Source organism: Oncorhynchus gorbuscha, linkage group LG12, assembly GCF_021184085.1.
Source record: "Oncorhynchus gorbuscha isolate QuinsamMale2020 ecotype Even-year linkage group LG12, OgorEven_v1.0, whole genome shotgun sequence".
In the NCBI taxonomy this organism is placed as follows: Eukaryota; Metazoa; Chordata; class Actinopteri; order Salmoniformes; family Salmonidae; genus Oncorhynchus; species Oncorhynchus gorbuscha.
This window is the reverse complement of record NC_060184.1, coordinates 10,707,047-10,725,690: the sequence shown is the minus strand read 5'-3', so window position 1 is coordinate 10,725,690 and position 18,644 is coordinate 10,707,047. Positions and strand designations below refer to the sequence as shown.

The window sequence follows — 18,644 nt, the reverse complement described above, 5'->3', positions numbered from 1 at the left end:
GATTTGTGACTTGTTGCCACAAGAAAAGGGCAACCAGTGAAGAGCAAACACTATTATAAATACAACCCATAATTATGTTTACTTATTTTCACTTTTGTGTTGTACTATTTGCACATAATATAACATTAGAAATGTATTTTCTTTTGGAGGTGTATTGGTTACTTTAAATGTTTATTTCACTTTTGTTTATTATCTATTTCACTTGCTTTTCACTTGTTTCCCAAACCAATAAGCCCTTACATTTGAAATTGCATTGTATAAATGTGAAGCATCCAGTAGCAAGATGGATTTTGGCCGACATTCTGCAAACTTTCTCATTGATTAAACATTTGATCCCAATACAGTTCTCTGTTTCCAAAACTAGAATCTGTAACTAACTGAATGTACTGCATTTTGTAGACTTTACCCTTTGCCAAAGTTTTATAAAATTGTGTTGTTTAGGAGAAGTGCAAGGGCAAATTTAGTGATTGGACACGCGCAATTCATAGGCGTTCCCTAACGGAAATATGCAAATAAATACTAGAACGCGCCAATAGGATCTCACTAGCTCGTGCTTGGCTCTGCCCACTTCTCTCGTTCTGCCCACTATGATTCATTTGCTCCCATTGGAAAAGAAAGGATCTGGCTAATCTTGAGTTAGTTATACAAATATTTGCCTTTACTTTTCTATGTGGAGGAGCCAAGGGGCCAGTGTTCCGGTTCTTGAAGTACCGTTTTTGCTTCGGTACTGCAGTTTAACTGGCCCAGAAAGACAAGAAGGCGACACAAAGCATCCATTGAATTATTCAAATAATTGTCCCTGAGACAGATTTTTTTCCCGTTACTCACACCCGAACATATTAAAATGGTATATTCCTCCGGTACACTGTCCTTCTCTCAGCACGTATCAAAGCTGCAGGCTAAAGTTGAATCTAGACTTGGTTTCCTCTATCGTAATCGCTCCTCTTTCACCCCAGCTGTCAAACTAACCCTGGTTCAAATGACCATCCTACCCATGCTAGACTGCCAGATACGTAATTTATAGATCGGCAGGTGTGTGCCTTCGAGCGGCTAGATGTTCTTTACCATTCGGCCATCAGATTTGCCACCAATGCTCCTTATAGGACACATCACTGCACTTTAGACTCCTCTGTAAACTGGTCATCTCTGTATACCTGTCGCAAGACCCACTGGTTGATGCTTATTTATAAAACCCTCTTAAGCCTCACTCCCCCCCTATCTATCTACTGCAGCCCTCATCCTCCACATACAACACCCGTTCTGCCAGTCACATTCTGTTAAAGGTCCCCAAAGCACACACATCCCTTGGTTGCTGCACTTTTCAGTTCGTTCCTGCTAGCGACTGGAACAAGCAGCAACAAACAGTTTTATTCAAAAACTCAATCATGGACACTCTTACTGACAGTTGTGGCTGCTTTGCATGATGTATTTTTGGCTCTGCCTTCTTGCCCTTTGTGCCCAACAATGTTTGTACCATGTTGTGCTGCTACCATGCTATGTTGTCACGTGTTTCTGCCTTGCTATGTTGTTGTCTTAGGTCTCTATGTATTTTTGTGGTGTCTCTCTTGTCGTGATGTGTGTTTCATCCTATACATATATATATATATATTTATCTCCCGTCTCCGCAGGAGGCCGTCATTATAATTAATAATTTGTTCTTAACCGACTTGCCTAGTTTAATAAAAAATTAATTAAATCCTATGTCTCCCGTGTTTTTTGACAAAGTGATGACGTCGTCGCAACTCACACTGCTCCCTGTGTGCACTGTTACAGCGTTCAAAACAACTGGGGACTGGGAACTCGGAATTCCCTGACTTCCGAATTCAATGCGTTCATGACAACTGGGAACTCAGGAAAAACGAGTTCTGACTGGGTAAATTCGTTTTGAAAGGTCATCCAACTCGGAAATCCAAGTCTGGCCTCTTTCTTTTGCTCCGACTTTCCGACCTGAAAAACACTGACGTCAAGATTTGACCTCGTTTTTTCCCCAAGTTCCCAGTTGTCATGAAAGCATAATGAGTGCTAGTGAGCATGTGATGTTGGTCCGTATAACCGGATGCAACCCGGATATAGACGGTCCATGAATCGGCGTATAAAACCTTAGTACATCACCTTGAAACCAACAGGTCGGACATTTTCGACGCGGTCTCCAATTCTTATTATACCTCAGTAAAAGGAGTTCAATGGTCAGTCCGAGTTCATGGATGGATAAATGAAACAAATCCATCAGTGGCCACAGCCCCGCCACTGTCCAGAAGATGGCGCTGTTTTGCATGTAATGCTGGTATACATTCGTGTCTCAATATTATATGATAACAGCTAGCAAACAATGTAAATAAAGTAATTGCTTGCGTTAATAAGCAGCATACTTGACTCCTCTCTGTCATATTATTGTTTTGGTACATTTTATTTGAGTAAGGTCATTCCAGAATGGAGCAGTTTCACCCTCACTCAGTGCCTTCTGTGGCGGAAGGGCAGCCAGAGGAAGCACAGAGCGTAGGCATCGTAGATCTTCTTTTGTAGCGAGTGATTGACTCGGGGTGATGTTTACTCACGGGACCTACTAGGAGAGCACACTGAGGGCCAGGGCGCTTCTGCCCCATTGGGTGCTGCCATAGAGTTACATTGGCAGTGCCCATCCAAGGAGGCTCAAAGTCACAGATAAATCAGCGTCTTTTCCCGGTAACTGTGATTGGACTGATGCGTGTCAGCTACATTGTTTACCACGACCTACTGAAAAGTTACTATGCTGATTATCGCCTAGCAAATCATTTTCAAATTTAGCATTATGAAAGAAATGTAGAGATACAATGTCTTGGTGCTCATCAGCGACTAAACATTGAAAGGCCATCCATTAAAATAAAGGAAGCTGGTAAAAAAAATAGTTTAAACTGTGGTTGGTGGTGAGTAGAAGCAGTGGCTAACATCAGTTTTGAGGACGCTATACGACGTGGCTTGTTGTTCATGTTTGATGTCAGACTGTTATACCCATGGAACTGGAACTATACAGTAGATGAAGCGAGAGAGTAACTTTATAAACCTTGTTGCTTTATTCTTAACCAGAGCATGTTGGAAACAGGCAGGCAGGCAGGCCCACACAGAACGGTGTTTTGGCTGCATCCCAATACTGTAACAATTTAATCAATATTGAAGACCCATGCATAATTTTACTATGGGAAGTAAACTGATCATAAAATAATATTATATCGTTTGTGTGTGTAGTGGTTATGACGCATATGAGCTTTTTTGAATGAGTTTATTTGATATTTTCAGGATCGGACCCTTTTTCCCATTTTCTCCTGAAATGACATACCCAAATCTAACTGCCTGTAGCTCAGGACCTGAAGCAAGGATATGCATATTCTTGATACCATTTGAAATAAAAAACTTTGAAGTTTGTGTTAATGTGAAATTAATGTAGGAGAATATAACTTTAGATCTGGTCAAATATAATATAAAGAAAAAAACGTAAGTTTTTTTTGTACCATCATCTTTGAAATGCAAGAGAAAGGCCATAATGCATTATTCCAGCCCAAGCACAATTTATATTTTGGCCACTAGATGGCAGCAGTGTACGTGCAAAGTTTTAGACTGATCCAATGCATATCTGTTCAAAATGTACAACATTTTGTATTAATACATTTTCAAGGGGGGGAGTCAATGCATTAATTTACTACTGGACAAATTGATAAATATATAGGGTTTGGATTGGATTGTCTAGTTGCCTCTTTTACTGAAGACATTACAGATATTACATTCACATTTACATTCACATTCACATTTACATTTACATTCACATTTACATTTACATTCACATTTACATTTACATTTACATTCACATTTACATTTACATTTACATTCACATTTACATTTACATTCACATTTACATTCACATTTACATTTACATTCACATTTACATTCACATTTACATTTACATTCACATTTACATTTACATTCACATTCACATTTACATTCACATTTACATTTAAGTCATTTAGCAGACGCTCTTATCCAGAGTGACTTACAAATTGGTGCATTCACCTTATGACATCCAGTGGAACAGCCACTTTGCATCTAAATCTTTTAAGGAGGGGGGTGGGGTAGAAGGATTACTTTATCCTATCATAGGTATTCCTTAAAGAGGTGGGGTTTCAGGTGTCTCCGGAAGGTGGTGATTGACTCCGCTGTCCTGGCGTCGTGAGGGAGTTTGTTCCACCATTGGGGGGCCAGAGCAGCGAACAGTTTTGACTGGGCTGAGCGGGAACTGTACTTCCTCAGTGATAGGGAGGCGAGCAGGCCAGAGGTGGATGAACACAGTGCCCTTGTTTGGGTGTAGGGCCTGATCAGAGCCTGGAGGTACTGAGGTGCCGTTCCCCTCACAGCTCCGTAGGCAAGCACCATGGTCTTGTAGCGGATGCGAGCTTCAACTGGAAGCCAGTGGAGAGAGCGGAGGAGCGGGGTGACGTGAGAGAACTTGGGAAGGTTGAACACCAGACATTATTCATTGAGGGACAAACTCGGCCTACTGCACAATCAAGTTGATAGATTTGACTAATACATCAGTCCATAGTGGGCAATGTGTTTGCAATTTCAGAGTTGACTAGAATGGTGAAACAAACTCTTTCCCCATCACTCAAGTTTCAGTCAAACAAAATCATCTGATTTGTATTTGGTTGAAGGAAGGAGATAAATTGTCCCTGTCACAACTAATGTGTGTCGGGTTGTGTCCAAGAACATGAGGCAATCGGCTCCCAATAGCCTCGCTCATCTCTTCCCATTATCTCTATGTGAATCTATCGCCCAACTCCCAGAGAACAGACAGCTTTGAAACATTTACTTAATCCCAATTAAAATCTGGAATCTGCATGCATTATTAACCCCTTCTCAGACAAAAGCCTATTAACTGTGGGAAGAGTTGTCACATTGTGTGCCATGGGCCACTGTTGCAAGTCTTGTCTGGTAGTTTGTTGCCCATAGCAAGAGATCTTAATCTGTCACTCAGGCCGTAGGACACACACACACACACACACACACACACACACACACACACACACACACACACACACACACACACACACACACACACACACACACACACACACACACACACACACACACACACACACACACACACACACACACACACACACACACAGTAAATAATCTCATGAATAATATACTCATTTCTTCTGTATTAATATTAAACAATGCATAATGAGCCACTATAAGCAAATCCCAGAGCAATATTCCTATTAACCGTGATGTGTCCCTACAGTGAACCTCTCTTTGTTTTCTCATTGTCCTTTTTCACGTGATGTTAAATTATTTAACCTGTACTGTGAGCTCAATCTTCTGTTGTTGCTGTTTTGGCTCTGTACTCCAGCACTTTTGATTTGAAATGATACAACAACCACGAGGTTGAAGTGTAGACTGTCAGCTTTAAATTGAGGGTATTTTCATCCATATCGAGTGAACCATTTAGAAATTACAGCACTTTTTGTACATAGTCGCCAATTTTAGAGGACAACTAGTATTGGAACAAATGTACTTATACAGATTGTGTATTAAATATGTCATAAGTATAGTATTTGGGGCCATACTTCTAGCACACAATGACAACATACAGCTTGTGACTCTACAAACTCGTTAGATGCATTTGCTGTTTGTTTTTGATGTGTTTCAGATTATTTTGTGCCCAATAGAAATGAATGATAAATAATCTATTGTGTAAATTTGGAGTCACTTATGTTGTCACGTTTCAATTCCAAAGTGCTGGAGTACAGAGCCACAACAACCAGCAATGTGTCTCTGTCCCAATACTTTTGGAGCTCACCGTAAATCACATTTCACTTGGCTGCTTTGATGTTTTTTTGCTATTACAATTGGGACTCTGTAGAGAACCCATGCTCTTTGGAAATGTTCATTGGCGGATTGCATTAATGCATGTAGCCAGAAGAGGACTGGCCACCCCACATAGCCCGGTTCCTCTCTAGGTTTCTTCCTAGGTTTTGGCCTTTCTAGGGAGTTTTTCCTAGCCACCGTGCTTTTACACCTGCATTGTTTGCTGTTTGGGGTTTTAGGCTGGGTTTCTGTACAGCACTTTGAGATATCAGCTGATGTACGAAGGGCTATATAAATAAATTTGATTTGATTTGATTTGATGTATGTTATGTTGTTATTCAATAGCATTTCCATGACCACACTGTACATTTTCAGCCCTTACTTGTAAAGACCTTAATGTCCTTAGCTTTACAGTCATTTCCAATTCCTTGTGTTGAATGCCCTCCAGTGTTTCAGTTACTTTAGTCTCATGGTCTTTCCCTAACACAGTACTCACACAGCGCTGACACGCCAAACTTGTCTCCTCAGAAGCAACACTTTGGACTTAAAAACTTTCCTGAGTCCACAAGCAGTATGTTGTGGTGTCTTGGCCCGATGCTACCGGGCTATAACTGTCTTTGCCCCGAGCCAACAGCGATCCGCCATCATGGAGCTATACTGATGTTTTATTGAGGAACCCAAGGGGTAAGGATCAGGGAGCTGGGACTCAGGGAGCCGGAGGGATCATGGTAAGAGTGTGTAACTTCTCTCTCTGTTTCTCTGCTTCTCTGTTTCTCTGTTTCTCTCTCTCTCTTTTCCTTGCTCTCTCTCTATTTCTCTCGCTCTCTATACTGTGTGTGTGTGTATATATATATATATATATACAGTGGAAAGTATTCAGACCCCTCAACTTTTTCCACATTTTGTTACTTTATAGCCTTATTCTAAAATGGATTCAATGTTTTTGACATTGACAAAGCAAAAACTGTTTTTTAGAACATTTTGCAAATGTATAAAAATAAATGAAATATCACATTTACATAATTATTCAGACACTTTACTCAGTAGTTTGTTAAGCACCTTTGCCAGCGATTACAGCCTTGAGTCTTCTTGGGTATATGATGCTACAAGCTTGGCACACCTGTATTTGGGGAGTTTCTCCTATTCTTCTCTGCAGATCCTCTCTCAGGTTGGATGGGGAGCGTCGCTACACAGCCATTTTCAGGTCTCTCCAGAGATGTTCGATCGGGTTCAAGTCCGGGCTCTGGCTGGGCCACTCAAGGACATTCAGTGACTTGTCCCAAAGCCAATCCTGCGTTATCTTGGCTGTATGCTTAGGGTCGTTGTCCTAATGGAAAGTGAACCTTCGCCCCAGTCTAAGGTCCTGAGCGCTCTGGAGCAGGTTTTCATCAAGGATCTCTCTGTACATTGCTCTGTTGATCTTTGCCTCGATCCTGACTCGTGTCCCAGTCCCTGCCGCTGAAAAACATCACCACTGCATGATGCTGCCACCACCATGCTTCACCGTAGGGATGGTGGCAGTTTTCCTCCAGGTGTGACGCATGGCATTTAGTTCAAAGAGTTCAATCTTGATTTCATCAGACCAGAGAGTCTTGTTTCTCTTGGTCTGAGAGTCCTTCAGAGAGTCCTTTTGGCAAACTCCAAGCGGGCTGTCATGTGCCTTTTGCTGGAGCTCTGTAAGAGTGACCATCCGGTTCTTGGTCACCTCCCTGACCAAGGCCCTTCTCCCCCGATTGCTCAGTTTGGCCGGGCAGATAGTCTGTGAAGACTCTTGGTGGTTACATATAAGAATATGAATTTGTTCTTAACTGGCTTGCCTAGTTAAATAAAGGTTCAATAAAAACAATAAAAAATCAAATAAAAAGATTGATGGAGGCCACTGTCTTCTTGGGGACCTTCAATGCTACAGACATTTTTTGGTACCCTTCCCCAGATCTGTGCCTCGACACAATCCTGTATTGGAATTCAACTATGGGGCCTTATATAGACAGGTGTGTGCCTTTCCAAATCACGTCCTATCAATTGAATTTACTACAGGTGGACTCCTGGATGATTAATCTTAAGGATGATCAACGGAAAACAGGATGCACCTGAGCTCAATTTCAAGTCTCAGAGCAAAGGGTTTGAATACTTATGTAAATAAGTTATTTCTGTTTTTATTTGTAATGAATGTACAAACAATTCTAAAAACCTGTTTTCACTTTGTCAGTATGTGTTATTGTGTGTAGATTGAGGATTTAAAAAAAGTATTTAATCAATTTTAGAATAAGTCTGTAACGTAACAAAATATTAAACATTTCAAGGGGTCTGAATAGGTCTGAATCGTTTCCGACTGATCCGAATGCACTGTATATACATCTGTCTCTCTCTCTCTATGTCGCTCTCTCTCTTTCAATCTGTCTGTCTGTCTCTTTCAATCTGTCTGTCTGTCTCTCTCTCTATGTCTCTCTCTCTCTTTCAATCTGTCGGTCTGTCTCTTTCAATCTGTCTGTCTGTCTCTCTCTCTATGTCACTCTCTCTCTTTCAATCTGTCTGTCTGTCTCTCTCTCTCTATGTCTCTCTCTCTCTTTCAATCTGTCTGTCTGTCTCTTTCAATCTGTCTGTCTGTCTCTCTCTCTATGTCGCTCTCTCTCTTTCAATCTGTCTGTCTGTCTCTTTCAATCTGTCTGTCTGTCTCTCTCTCTATGTCTCTCTCTCTCTTTCAATCTGTCTGTCTGTCTCTTTCAATCTGTCTGTCTGTCTCTCTCTCTATGTCGCTCTCTCTCTTTCAATCTGTCTGTCTGTCTCTCTCTCTATGTCGCTCTCTCTCTTTCAATCTGTCTGTCTGTCTCTCTCTCTATGTCGCTCTCTCTCTTTCAATCTGTCTGTCTGTCTCTTTCTCTCAGTCACTGTCTATCAATTTAAATCTAAAGTTCCTTTATTGGCATGATGTGTTGATACATAATGCCAAAGCACAAGTCACATTATAAAAAAGAGTAACAATGATTAACAATAGAAAATAAATAGGTTATGGAATTCAGCAGAATTATCAAGTAACAATGTTAATGGACTAGATAAAATAATAATAGCAATATAAATGGTTAAACAGAGAATTCATTGTAAATGAGAATCTGCTCTTAATTGCCCTGCCTGTTAAAATATACAAACGTATATATAGATACCAGTCACTCTGTGTACAATGCCCTCTTGTCAAAACGCTCTGCTTGTTGACAACACACATAGATTACCTATTCGATTTCCGTACACCGTTTCTACTTCAGGGTCTTCTGAGGTTATGTTGATTTGAGACAGAGCTGATATGACATTTCATTTATATAAATAATGACTGTCCCGGACATCCCATAGGCCTGGCCTCAAGCAATCAGACTTCTAATGCTCTTAAAATGTACGTTCATGTAATATTCATCGCAGCCTATAATAAATGTTGTATGTCATTGCCTCGGTTGGAAATTGTGTCCACATGAAGTTCATTTTAATATGATCATACTTAATTCGATCATACTTAATTTGATCATACTTAATTTGATCATACTACATTTTACAGTCACTAAAATGTCCTCATTCGTATGTGAACAATATAGCAATTAGTGTGCTGTAGTACTTACATGATACTTCATTAGATTTAAAGATGCCCCTCTTTTACACTAATTGGGGCGTGACTGGACAGACAAAGGTGAGGTCCTAGGAAATCTACGTGACTGGACAGACAAAGGTGAGGTCCTAGGAAATCTACGTGACTGGACAGACAAAGGTGAGGTCCTAGGAAATCTGCATGTATGAAGTGTTAAAACTATTTAAGTGCATGTATTTATCTAAAAGAATGTTACAAACATTCTGGAATAATTGGAATTGTGGTGTTAATCTTTATACACTAATGTCATTCAGTTTCATCATCCAATCTATGATGACCAGAGAGCATTACACTTTAATGTTATTGAAGGTGGGGTTTTTTCTCTCTCAATGAGGCCATAGTACTTGACTGACCTGATCATCCTGTCCAAATAGGAATGATTTAAATTGGTATAGAAATCCCTATTATGGCAAATTAAGTGGCATTTTTAAAGGAGAAAATGATGTGAGGAAATGTGACAGTTGAGAGATCAACTGTTCTGAGACTAGCTAATAATGCACATATTGTACAATGAAACCCAATAAAGTGACACACAGCCACAGGGGAACGTTAGAGGAGGCTAACATCGTCATGCCAACAGAGGGTACTGTTGCTTCACAACAAGGTGGAGATGAATATGTAGAACACAGACAAACACAGGGGAGATTTCCCTTTTGGCATACCTGTGCAGTATGTCTGTCTATTGTTATACATGTCACAATGGACTGCTTTCCCATAAATTGTTATTGTTTAAAATGTGAAATGTTTGCTACCTCAATTAATTCAAGAATCATTATAGGCCAACATGTCTGAGAGTGTCTAATGCACAAAATTAAAATATACTGTCCTCATAACAATGGGTTCTTTTTTATTATGCATTATTGCATTAATGCCTCAATTAATTATAGCCTAATGTTTTTTTGGCACAGCATTTTTTATGTAGGCCTCCGTGTCTTATTTTACATATTAGCAAAATGATAAACAACTGAAACACTGCATTAGTAATAAACATAATCTTTAAGAAAAATTGCTATAGCATTTACGCAAAGCGAATGTCGGTAGCCTATTGAATGTAGAATCAAATCTTATTTGGACCAAATCACGTCTATGCTTTTACCCCAAAACCCCAGTCTTCAAATGACTCAGGCTCAAAGTAGCCTTATTGACAGTTTAAAGCTTTTTCAAAATCCACCTTGAAGTCTGTTACATGATATGCCATCATCTCATTGTGAAAGCGATTTGGAACGGGTTGTCTGCGCTGCATGCGCACACGGTTTGCGTTGGTTTCCTCGCGCTGTGTCCATTTGATTCCTTACCGCACGCGCCAAACGCGCGTACTCCAGGTAAGCCAATGGGCACACGCGAGTCACCGCTAGTCGCCCCCACTGCCCCCAAGTCCCACTAATGTCTCTCTCAGCGTGGACGCAACGTCACGTCCGCACTTCAACTTGAATTCTTATCCCATTGTACAGAGGCAACCCCAGCCACACACACACGAAGGGGTCCTCCCAAAGCAACAAGACGGAAACACTGGACCTCCGCTGTTTGGAATGAGAGAAAGAGGAGGTGTTTGGCTGTCACTGGCTGTTGTCTCCGTCTCCCCCTCAACTCCTAGAGCGTAGAGTTCCATGCCATTCCGTTCACCGTTGCCAAGACGCGCGCCGCGAGGACTGAATGGGGCCAAAGCTCACATCACGTAAATGAGTAGCTAATTTGTTATAATTATTTAAGAACATATCAGAGGAGAAGAAGAGGTGACAGTTGAATCGAATATTGACCCATCGGTCGAAGAGTGGCATGCACCGTAGGTTTCTCCAGTTGTCAACGCGCTGCAGAAGAGGGCACCTCGTCGGAATTTAAATGATCGTTATTCTCTGCAATTATTACAATATCCATTGCTGTATTAACAAAACATAACCTTCCAGAAATATTTGCATGCACCTGCATGTTTCTGTTATGTCCTAAAGCTTCCTTTGGCAATTGCAGGTGTTGCGTTTAGTGTGAGTGATTCTGCGATAAGAGAACTGGACAATTGACCAACGGTTTTTACCCGCCTTTCAACAACCACAATACAAACACACTAGGCTCATTTTCACTTGCAGTAGCTTTGTGTAAATCGTCTGAATTGGAAGCAATTTGAAAAAAGTTACCGGGCACCAGACCAGCGGAGGATCATCACGGAGCAAGCCAACCCCAAGCGCAGGTCTCCGGGCGATGCCAGAGTAGATGCAGGGGCAATGTCCCGTCGCAAGCAGGGGAACCCTCAGCACCTACCACTGTCGCAAAGAGAAACAATACGACGTGAGTATGATCACCTTATAGATCAATTGTTAATAGCCTAAATAAATTTAGCATATTATATACCAGATTAAATTACCATTACCACGCGCAATTATTAGAATGAATTTAGGCCTACATGTTTACGGTGTGATACTGGAGCAAGCAAGACACATTTTAAACACGTATCTTATTCTATAGCATAGCTATTTATGTTTAATGCAAACCACTTTTTTAAAATCTTTGCAAGAGGGGTGGAATGGTCTGATTTTTAACTAGTCTTTGCAAGAACCTGAAAAATCAAAAGTCCAGAATAACTTTCTTTGTAAGGACCTACTGATGTCCTGGAAAAATAAATCGAGCGTGCATTCATGTTTATAACCAGCCTTTATAGGTTAATGTTTCGGGCGTATTCAACCAATAATTAATTCACATTTAAAACCAAAATAATTGTGCAACAAAATACATACTATTTTATTTCACAATTTACAATTCCAAATGTAAAGATAATGTATTTATTCATTCTAAAAGCCTATTGTTGAATCGTACATTTCTGTCCCTGTGGCTAAATGTCAAGTGGCTATTAGGCATTGTGTTATTGAAATTAATTCACCAAAATTGCACTTGTGTTTTAAAGTACAATTTGTTGAGAAGAGATGTGACACTCATAGACTACTGTGTGCGAAGATAAATAACATCCTGGTTGCTTGGAAGCCTTTCAAAACATATTCAATTAGACTTTAGTTGTGCATTACGCCATATCTCTCTCACACACACACACACACACACACACACACACACACACACACACACACACACACACACACACACACACACACACACACACACACACACACACACACACACACACACACACACACACACACACACACACACACACACACACACACACACACACACACACACACACACACACACACACCAATACTTAGAAGACATCAATAATTCCTTGATCAGTCCGTGAAATGTATCTTCCTGATTTCCCTGAAACCCTTTATTATCCAAGTTAGCCCATTCAACCATGCATTTTGAGAATGATATTGCCTATACCCTTTTCTGCTAGACGAAAACTATGTATTTATGTCAGCGTGACATTCAGGTGAATATTGATTATATAATTATTCTATGCAGTCTAATCGTTTCTTTCTTTTGGCCGGAGATGCTGCAGTTGTTGCGGGTAATTATCGGCATATTGTGCATTATAGACCTGCACTTTATTAGCGAAAAGCCATGTCTGGATACCAAGTTATTGGGAGAGAAGAATAGCATGTGGATCAAGGTTGCGAATAGTTAGTTGATGTTCAGCCGTCTGGTAGGCCTATGATAACTTATATTGGAAAAGGACGGGGGCTCTAAAGTACCACCAACGTCACCAAAATGCTTGAAAACGATTCGCTTCTTGTCGTAGATTCCAGGCTGGTGGATTCGGGTAGGCAGGCCTTCACTTAATGCCGTAATCATCAGTAGTTAATCGAAGTGAATTTCCCAACCGATATGTTATAGATTACATCTGATTGAAGATTGTTGTGGGCATATGAGTAAAATACGTCACACAATCACACTTTAAATCAGTTAAATAAATCCAGAGTTTTCCCAGCGCTCTCTCCCGTTCTTAAATCCAATTTCATAGTGGCCTAAATCTAGCTAATTCATAACAGAGGTTTATGATGTAATCTTTGGATAAATCTGTTTTGTGTTGAGCGAGGTTAGGTACATTATGTCCTACCCAACACTATTTAACATGTAGAATAATCATTTACTCTGTAGACTTTTTATTGGATTTATCCTCAATTTATTGGACCTTTAAATCTTATTATTATTCTATCATGACTTTTTAATCTTTCAGTATTTTAACCCTCAACCCCATATATCAATACCAAGTATATATATATATAGATAGATATATATTTTTTATAAAGCAAGTATAATCATAACAGCTTGAAGAATTAAATTAAAATAATTTATTTTGAACCAAAATAATTTTGCATGTCACAAAGGCTGTTTCAATTTTCACCCCAAGACAAAGGAAGGCCTAACATTCTCAGTGTAGATCCTGTTACCTTCAGTTGTGGTCTAACCTTGCGTGCTGATGTGACTTGTAATACTGTTGTAGCGTAGGCATGCACCCTATATACGAGATGCTCTGCAGTTGTTGGATCCCTGCTTGCTGCAGCTGGGACTGGATTCCCGCTGTCGGCTATCAGACAGCAGCAGCCATTGGTTATCAATAGGCCTGAGTAATCAAATTCAAGTGCAGTCATTCTCTCTTCATAGCAGGTGAGAGAAGTCTAACATGATAGCAGTTCAATCAGCAACCTGGTCAGTTGCTGCAGGACGAGGACAGGAGTTTTGTATTACAGTTGTTTTCATCAGGTGTCGTTCACAGCAATCCCCTTCCCCATGTACGCATATAATGTGCTCATGAGTAGAACTGAAATAGGTACAGGCCCATTGCCTGCGCCCACTGTAAGTGTTATTAGATTACATGTATTACTGAAAGGACGGGAGATGTAACAGGTTTGTAAGAGATGCTACATCTGCATTGTAGGGTTAGCAGCAGGAAAGGGTGTTGTTTTCTGTCTCACAAATCACCCGTTTTTCAGTTGAAGAATCGGTGAGGATGATGGACAGGTGAGCCCGAGGCAGGTCTGTGTTTAAGTTCATCAACAGCCCTCGGGATGCAGCTCGTAACATCACACAGGGCTCAGGGGACATTCCACCACTATAATAACTCCTACACACCTATGGCTCATTTGCTTATATAGCTACGAAATGAACCGTGTGTTCAAATATTTCAAAAAGTTTGAAAATGCTTCTTCAACGACAACCTAGTTATCTATAGCGAATATCTGAAACTGTGAGTGTGTGTGTGTGTTTGCATGTGGGCGTGTATGTATTTATGACTGGGAAGCACAGAACAGTTCCTGGCATAACGCTAAGCCATAGGATTTAAACGATTCAACTTTAACGTTAAATACAATGCATATTTTCTATGAAAGAAATGTAATTAGACTATAAACTAGGAAAGAGAGAAAGACAGAGAGGGAGAGAACAAGAGAAAGATAATTTATAATTTGTATGTGTCCATCTGCCCATCTGTCTCTCCACCTGTCCCTAATTCTGTCCACCTGTGTCTGCGTGTGTACATACGCATTGCGCGTGTGTGTGAGGTTTTGTGTGTTTGCATGTGTCCATGCCTGTATTTACAGTATAGGCCCTGCAAATGAATTAAGCCAAATACACGTAGTGTGCTCATATGTGTGTGAACCGATACTGGGCGAGCTGCCTTGTATCATGCCATAACCCCCAGGTTAGCCCTGGAGGCAATACACCCATCTGGTAGGGAGAGGAGGGAGAGAGGGAGGGAAGGGGAGAGGGACGGAGGTGCGTATAAGGAGGGAGGGAGGTGCGTATAAGGAGGGAGGTGCGTATAAGAAGGGGGGAGGGAGGGAAGGGGAGAGGGACGGAGGTGCGTATAAGGAGGGAGGGAGGGAGGGTGAGACCAGAGGCTAAAGGACAGTGTTGGGGAGTAGTTCAACTAGTAATTCAAGTACATTTTACAGTAGCTTGGTGGTATTACCTGTAGTTAATTACTTTTTTGTAGCGTTGTAGCTAACTACTGGAACTACAAACTACTTTGTTTTGCAAAAAGAGTATAAAATGTAGCTTTGAGCAGCTATGAACGGGGTTCACAGGATGACAGAAAGGACACGATCAGTTGGATAACAAAGCAAGCACTCTATCATGTAGGAACTATTTTCCGTTATGTGCAATCACTGAAAGCATTACCACGTTTTTCTCTCAATGCCATGGTTGACGCAAGTGTAGTTTAGCCTAGTGCTGTAGGCTGGTTACCTTGAATGCCGCAGGTAATCATTCTTAAATTCACAGGCTCCTGCGTGACGCAGTGGTCTAAGGCACTGCATCTCAGTGCTAGAGGCATCACTATAGGACCTGGTTCAAATGCAGGCTGTATCACATCCCGCCGTGATTGGGACTCCCATAAGGCGGCACACAATTGGCCCAGCATCGTCTAGATTTGGCCGGAGTAGGCTGTCATTGTAAATAAGAATTTGTTCTTAACTGACTTGCCTAGTTAAATATAGGTTAAATATTTTCATTTTTAAGTCATTACTTAATGTATTGAGTTTATTTACAAATCTTTGGGGTCAATTTGACTAATGGTTTATGTTAAGATAAGTAAAATATTTTCTGTGTTATTTTAACAATATTTCACATATAATTTAAATCTAACATTCCTTTGCTCAAGACAAAGTCCACTTGACCAATAGTTATTGATCTAGTATGTTTGGGTGCCACTGGTGCCAATGACATCTATAGTACCACCAACTGGTCTGGTGCCAATGACATCTATAGTACCACCAACTGGTCTGGTGCCAATGACATCTATAGTACCACCAACTGGTCTGGTGCCAATGACATCTATAGTACCACCAACTGGTCTGGTGCCAATGACATCTATAGTACCACCAACTGGTCTGGTGCCAATGACATCTATAGTACCACCAACTGGTCTGGTGAAAATGACATCTATAGTGCCACCAACTGGTCTGGTGCCAATGACATCTATAGTGCCACCAACTGGTCTGGTGCAGCCATCTAAAGTTGCATTGACTTTATATTCACACAGATTCTAAGGATATATACATAAGGTTTACATACCAAGTTTCATGGCCCCATGTCCATGGGTTCAGTTCTTAAAAAGCCCTGGTGTGATATAGTGCCACCTAGTGGTGTAGCGTGGTCGACGTTGAATTCAGCAACTAATCATTCTCAAATCATTGGCTAATTCATTGAGTTCATATATACCAAATCTGGAATCAATCTGATTTATGATTCATGAGAAGATTTTTCCTGTATTTCTTTTTAGCACTAGTACATGTGCTAACGTACATCTATAGGTACAGAGCGGACATATTTGAATGCAACAACAATTTTTTTCTATCAAAACCATTAAAGACTGATGTAATGAGTCTTAATCCCAAATCTGGAGTGAATCTGACGTTATGATTCACGAGGAGAAGATGATTACAGATGATTTTGACCATTAGCATTACATTATACAAAGAATGAGTTGTTAAAAAGCCAATGAGTCCCACCCTATCGTCAGCGCGTTTTGGACTTATAACCCCTTTTAAACATTGTGTACAGACTGTGTAGTACCACTGGCTTCGTCTATTCCATCTGCATCCGTAGATACCAAGCATTATTCTGTGTGATTAACGGGGGCTGAGCTACAGCGGTGTTTGTAAGACAAGGGCAGAAGAGGCCCGGAGCCGGGTCTTTTAGACAACAAATGTCTGTAGAGTCCCAATGGTTTGAGCTACAAACTAATAAAAGCTATATATGAAACGCTGAGACTACACCAGCTACACAAGAGTCGTAAGAAGGTAAGGGCTTAACAGGACATAGTGTCTATAATACTGTAATAAACTCGCATAAATTCACAGAGTTGCATTTAACATTACATTTAAGTCATTTAGCAGACGCTCTTATCCAGAGCGACTTACAAATTGGTGCATTCACCTTATGACATCCAGTAGAACAGTCACTTTACAATAGTGCATCTAAATCTTAAAGGGGGGGGGGGTTTGAGAAGGATTACTTATCCTATCCTAGGTATTCCTTAAAGAGGTGGGGTTTCAGGTGTCTCCGGAAGGTGGTGATTGACTCCGCTGTCCTTGCTGTCACAAACTCCACACAGTTGTCACTGACTAGTTGGATATTCATTTCCCAGTGAGCAAACCATTTCTGTACTTACAGCATCCATGTAAATACATGTTTTATCAGGTTCCTGCTTTTGCAGACAGACCTGATAAATACATCTGGTCTGCCAAAGCACAAACCTGGTAAAAAAATGGTTGATTTGATTTACTTTTATCAGTAAAATTGTTTATGTCAAATAGTTTGGTCTTCTACTTGTAGTCCTGGTTATCCTAAAAAATAACATGGCAAAACACAGAATTGTGAGCCTAAAAATAAGGGCTGGACATCTCAGGACCGATAAAGTTAAAATGTTCCTTGTTTTTTCAGATAACAATACCACATTCAATGAGGTTGATCTTAGGGACGTCCGTGATAGCGATGATAGCGACGGATGATAGTGATGACGTCCATGATAGCGACGATAGCGACGGATGATAGTGATGACGTCCATGATAGCGACGATAGCGACGGATGATAGTGATGACGTCCGTGATAGCGACGATAGCGACGGATGATAGTGATGACGTCCATGATAGCGATGATAGCGACGGATGATAGTGATGACGTTCATGATAGCGACGGATGATAGTGATGACGTCCATGATAGCGACGATAGCGACGGATGATAGTGATGACGTCCATGATAGCGATGATAGCAACGTATGATAGTGATGACGTCCATGGTAGCGACGGATGATAGTGATGACGTCCATGATAGCGATGATAGCGACGGATGATAGTGATGACGTCCATGATAGCGATGATAGCGACGGATGATAGTGATGACGTCCATGGTAGCGACGGATGATAGTGATGACGTCCATGATAGCGATGATAGCGACGGATGATAGTGATGACGTCCATGATAGCGATGATAGCGACGGATGATAGTGATGACGTCCATGATAGTGATGATAGCAACGGAGGATAGTGATGACGTCCATGATAGCGATGATAGCGACGGATGATAGTGATGACGTCCATGATAGCGATGATAGCGACGGATGATAGTGATGACGTCCATGATAGCGATGATAGTGACGGATGATAGTGATGACGTCCATGATAATGATGATAGTGACGGATGATAGTGATGACAGTGGATTGACAGTGATTTAAATGGAGACGTAAAATCCCGTTTATGATTTTGTCGATGTAGGCAATACAT

General features: G+C 40.8%; 1 protein-coding gene across 1 annotated transcript in view; it reads left to right on the top strand.

Moving 5' to 3' along the window:
- The first annotated feature begins 10,813 nt into the window (after window positions 1–10,813).
- Window positions 10,814–18,644, top strand: part of LOC123990515 (B-cell lymphoma/leukemia 11B-like) — a 52,977-nt gene continuing 45,146 nt past the window's right edge. Inside the window, exon 1 of the mRNA XM_046291070.1 lies at window positions 10,814–11,752. Within this exon, the coding sequence (XP_046147026.1) occupies window positions 11,689–11,752 (64 nt within the window). The 5' untranslated portion in view covers window positions 10,814–11,688. The remainder of the gene's footprint in view (window positions 11,753–18,644) is intronic.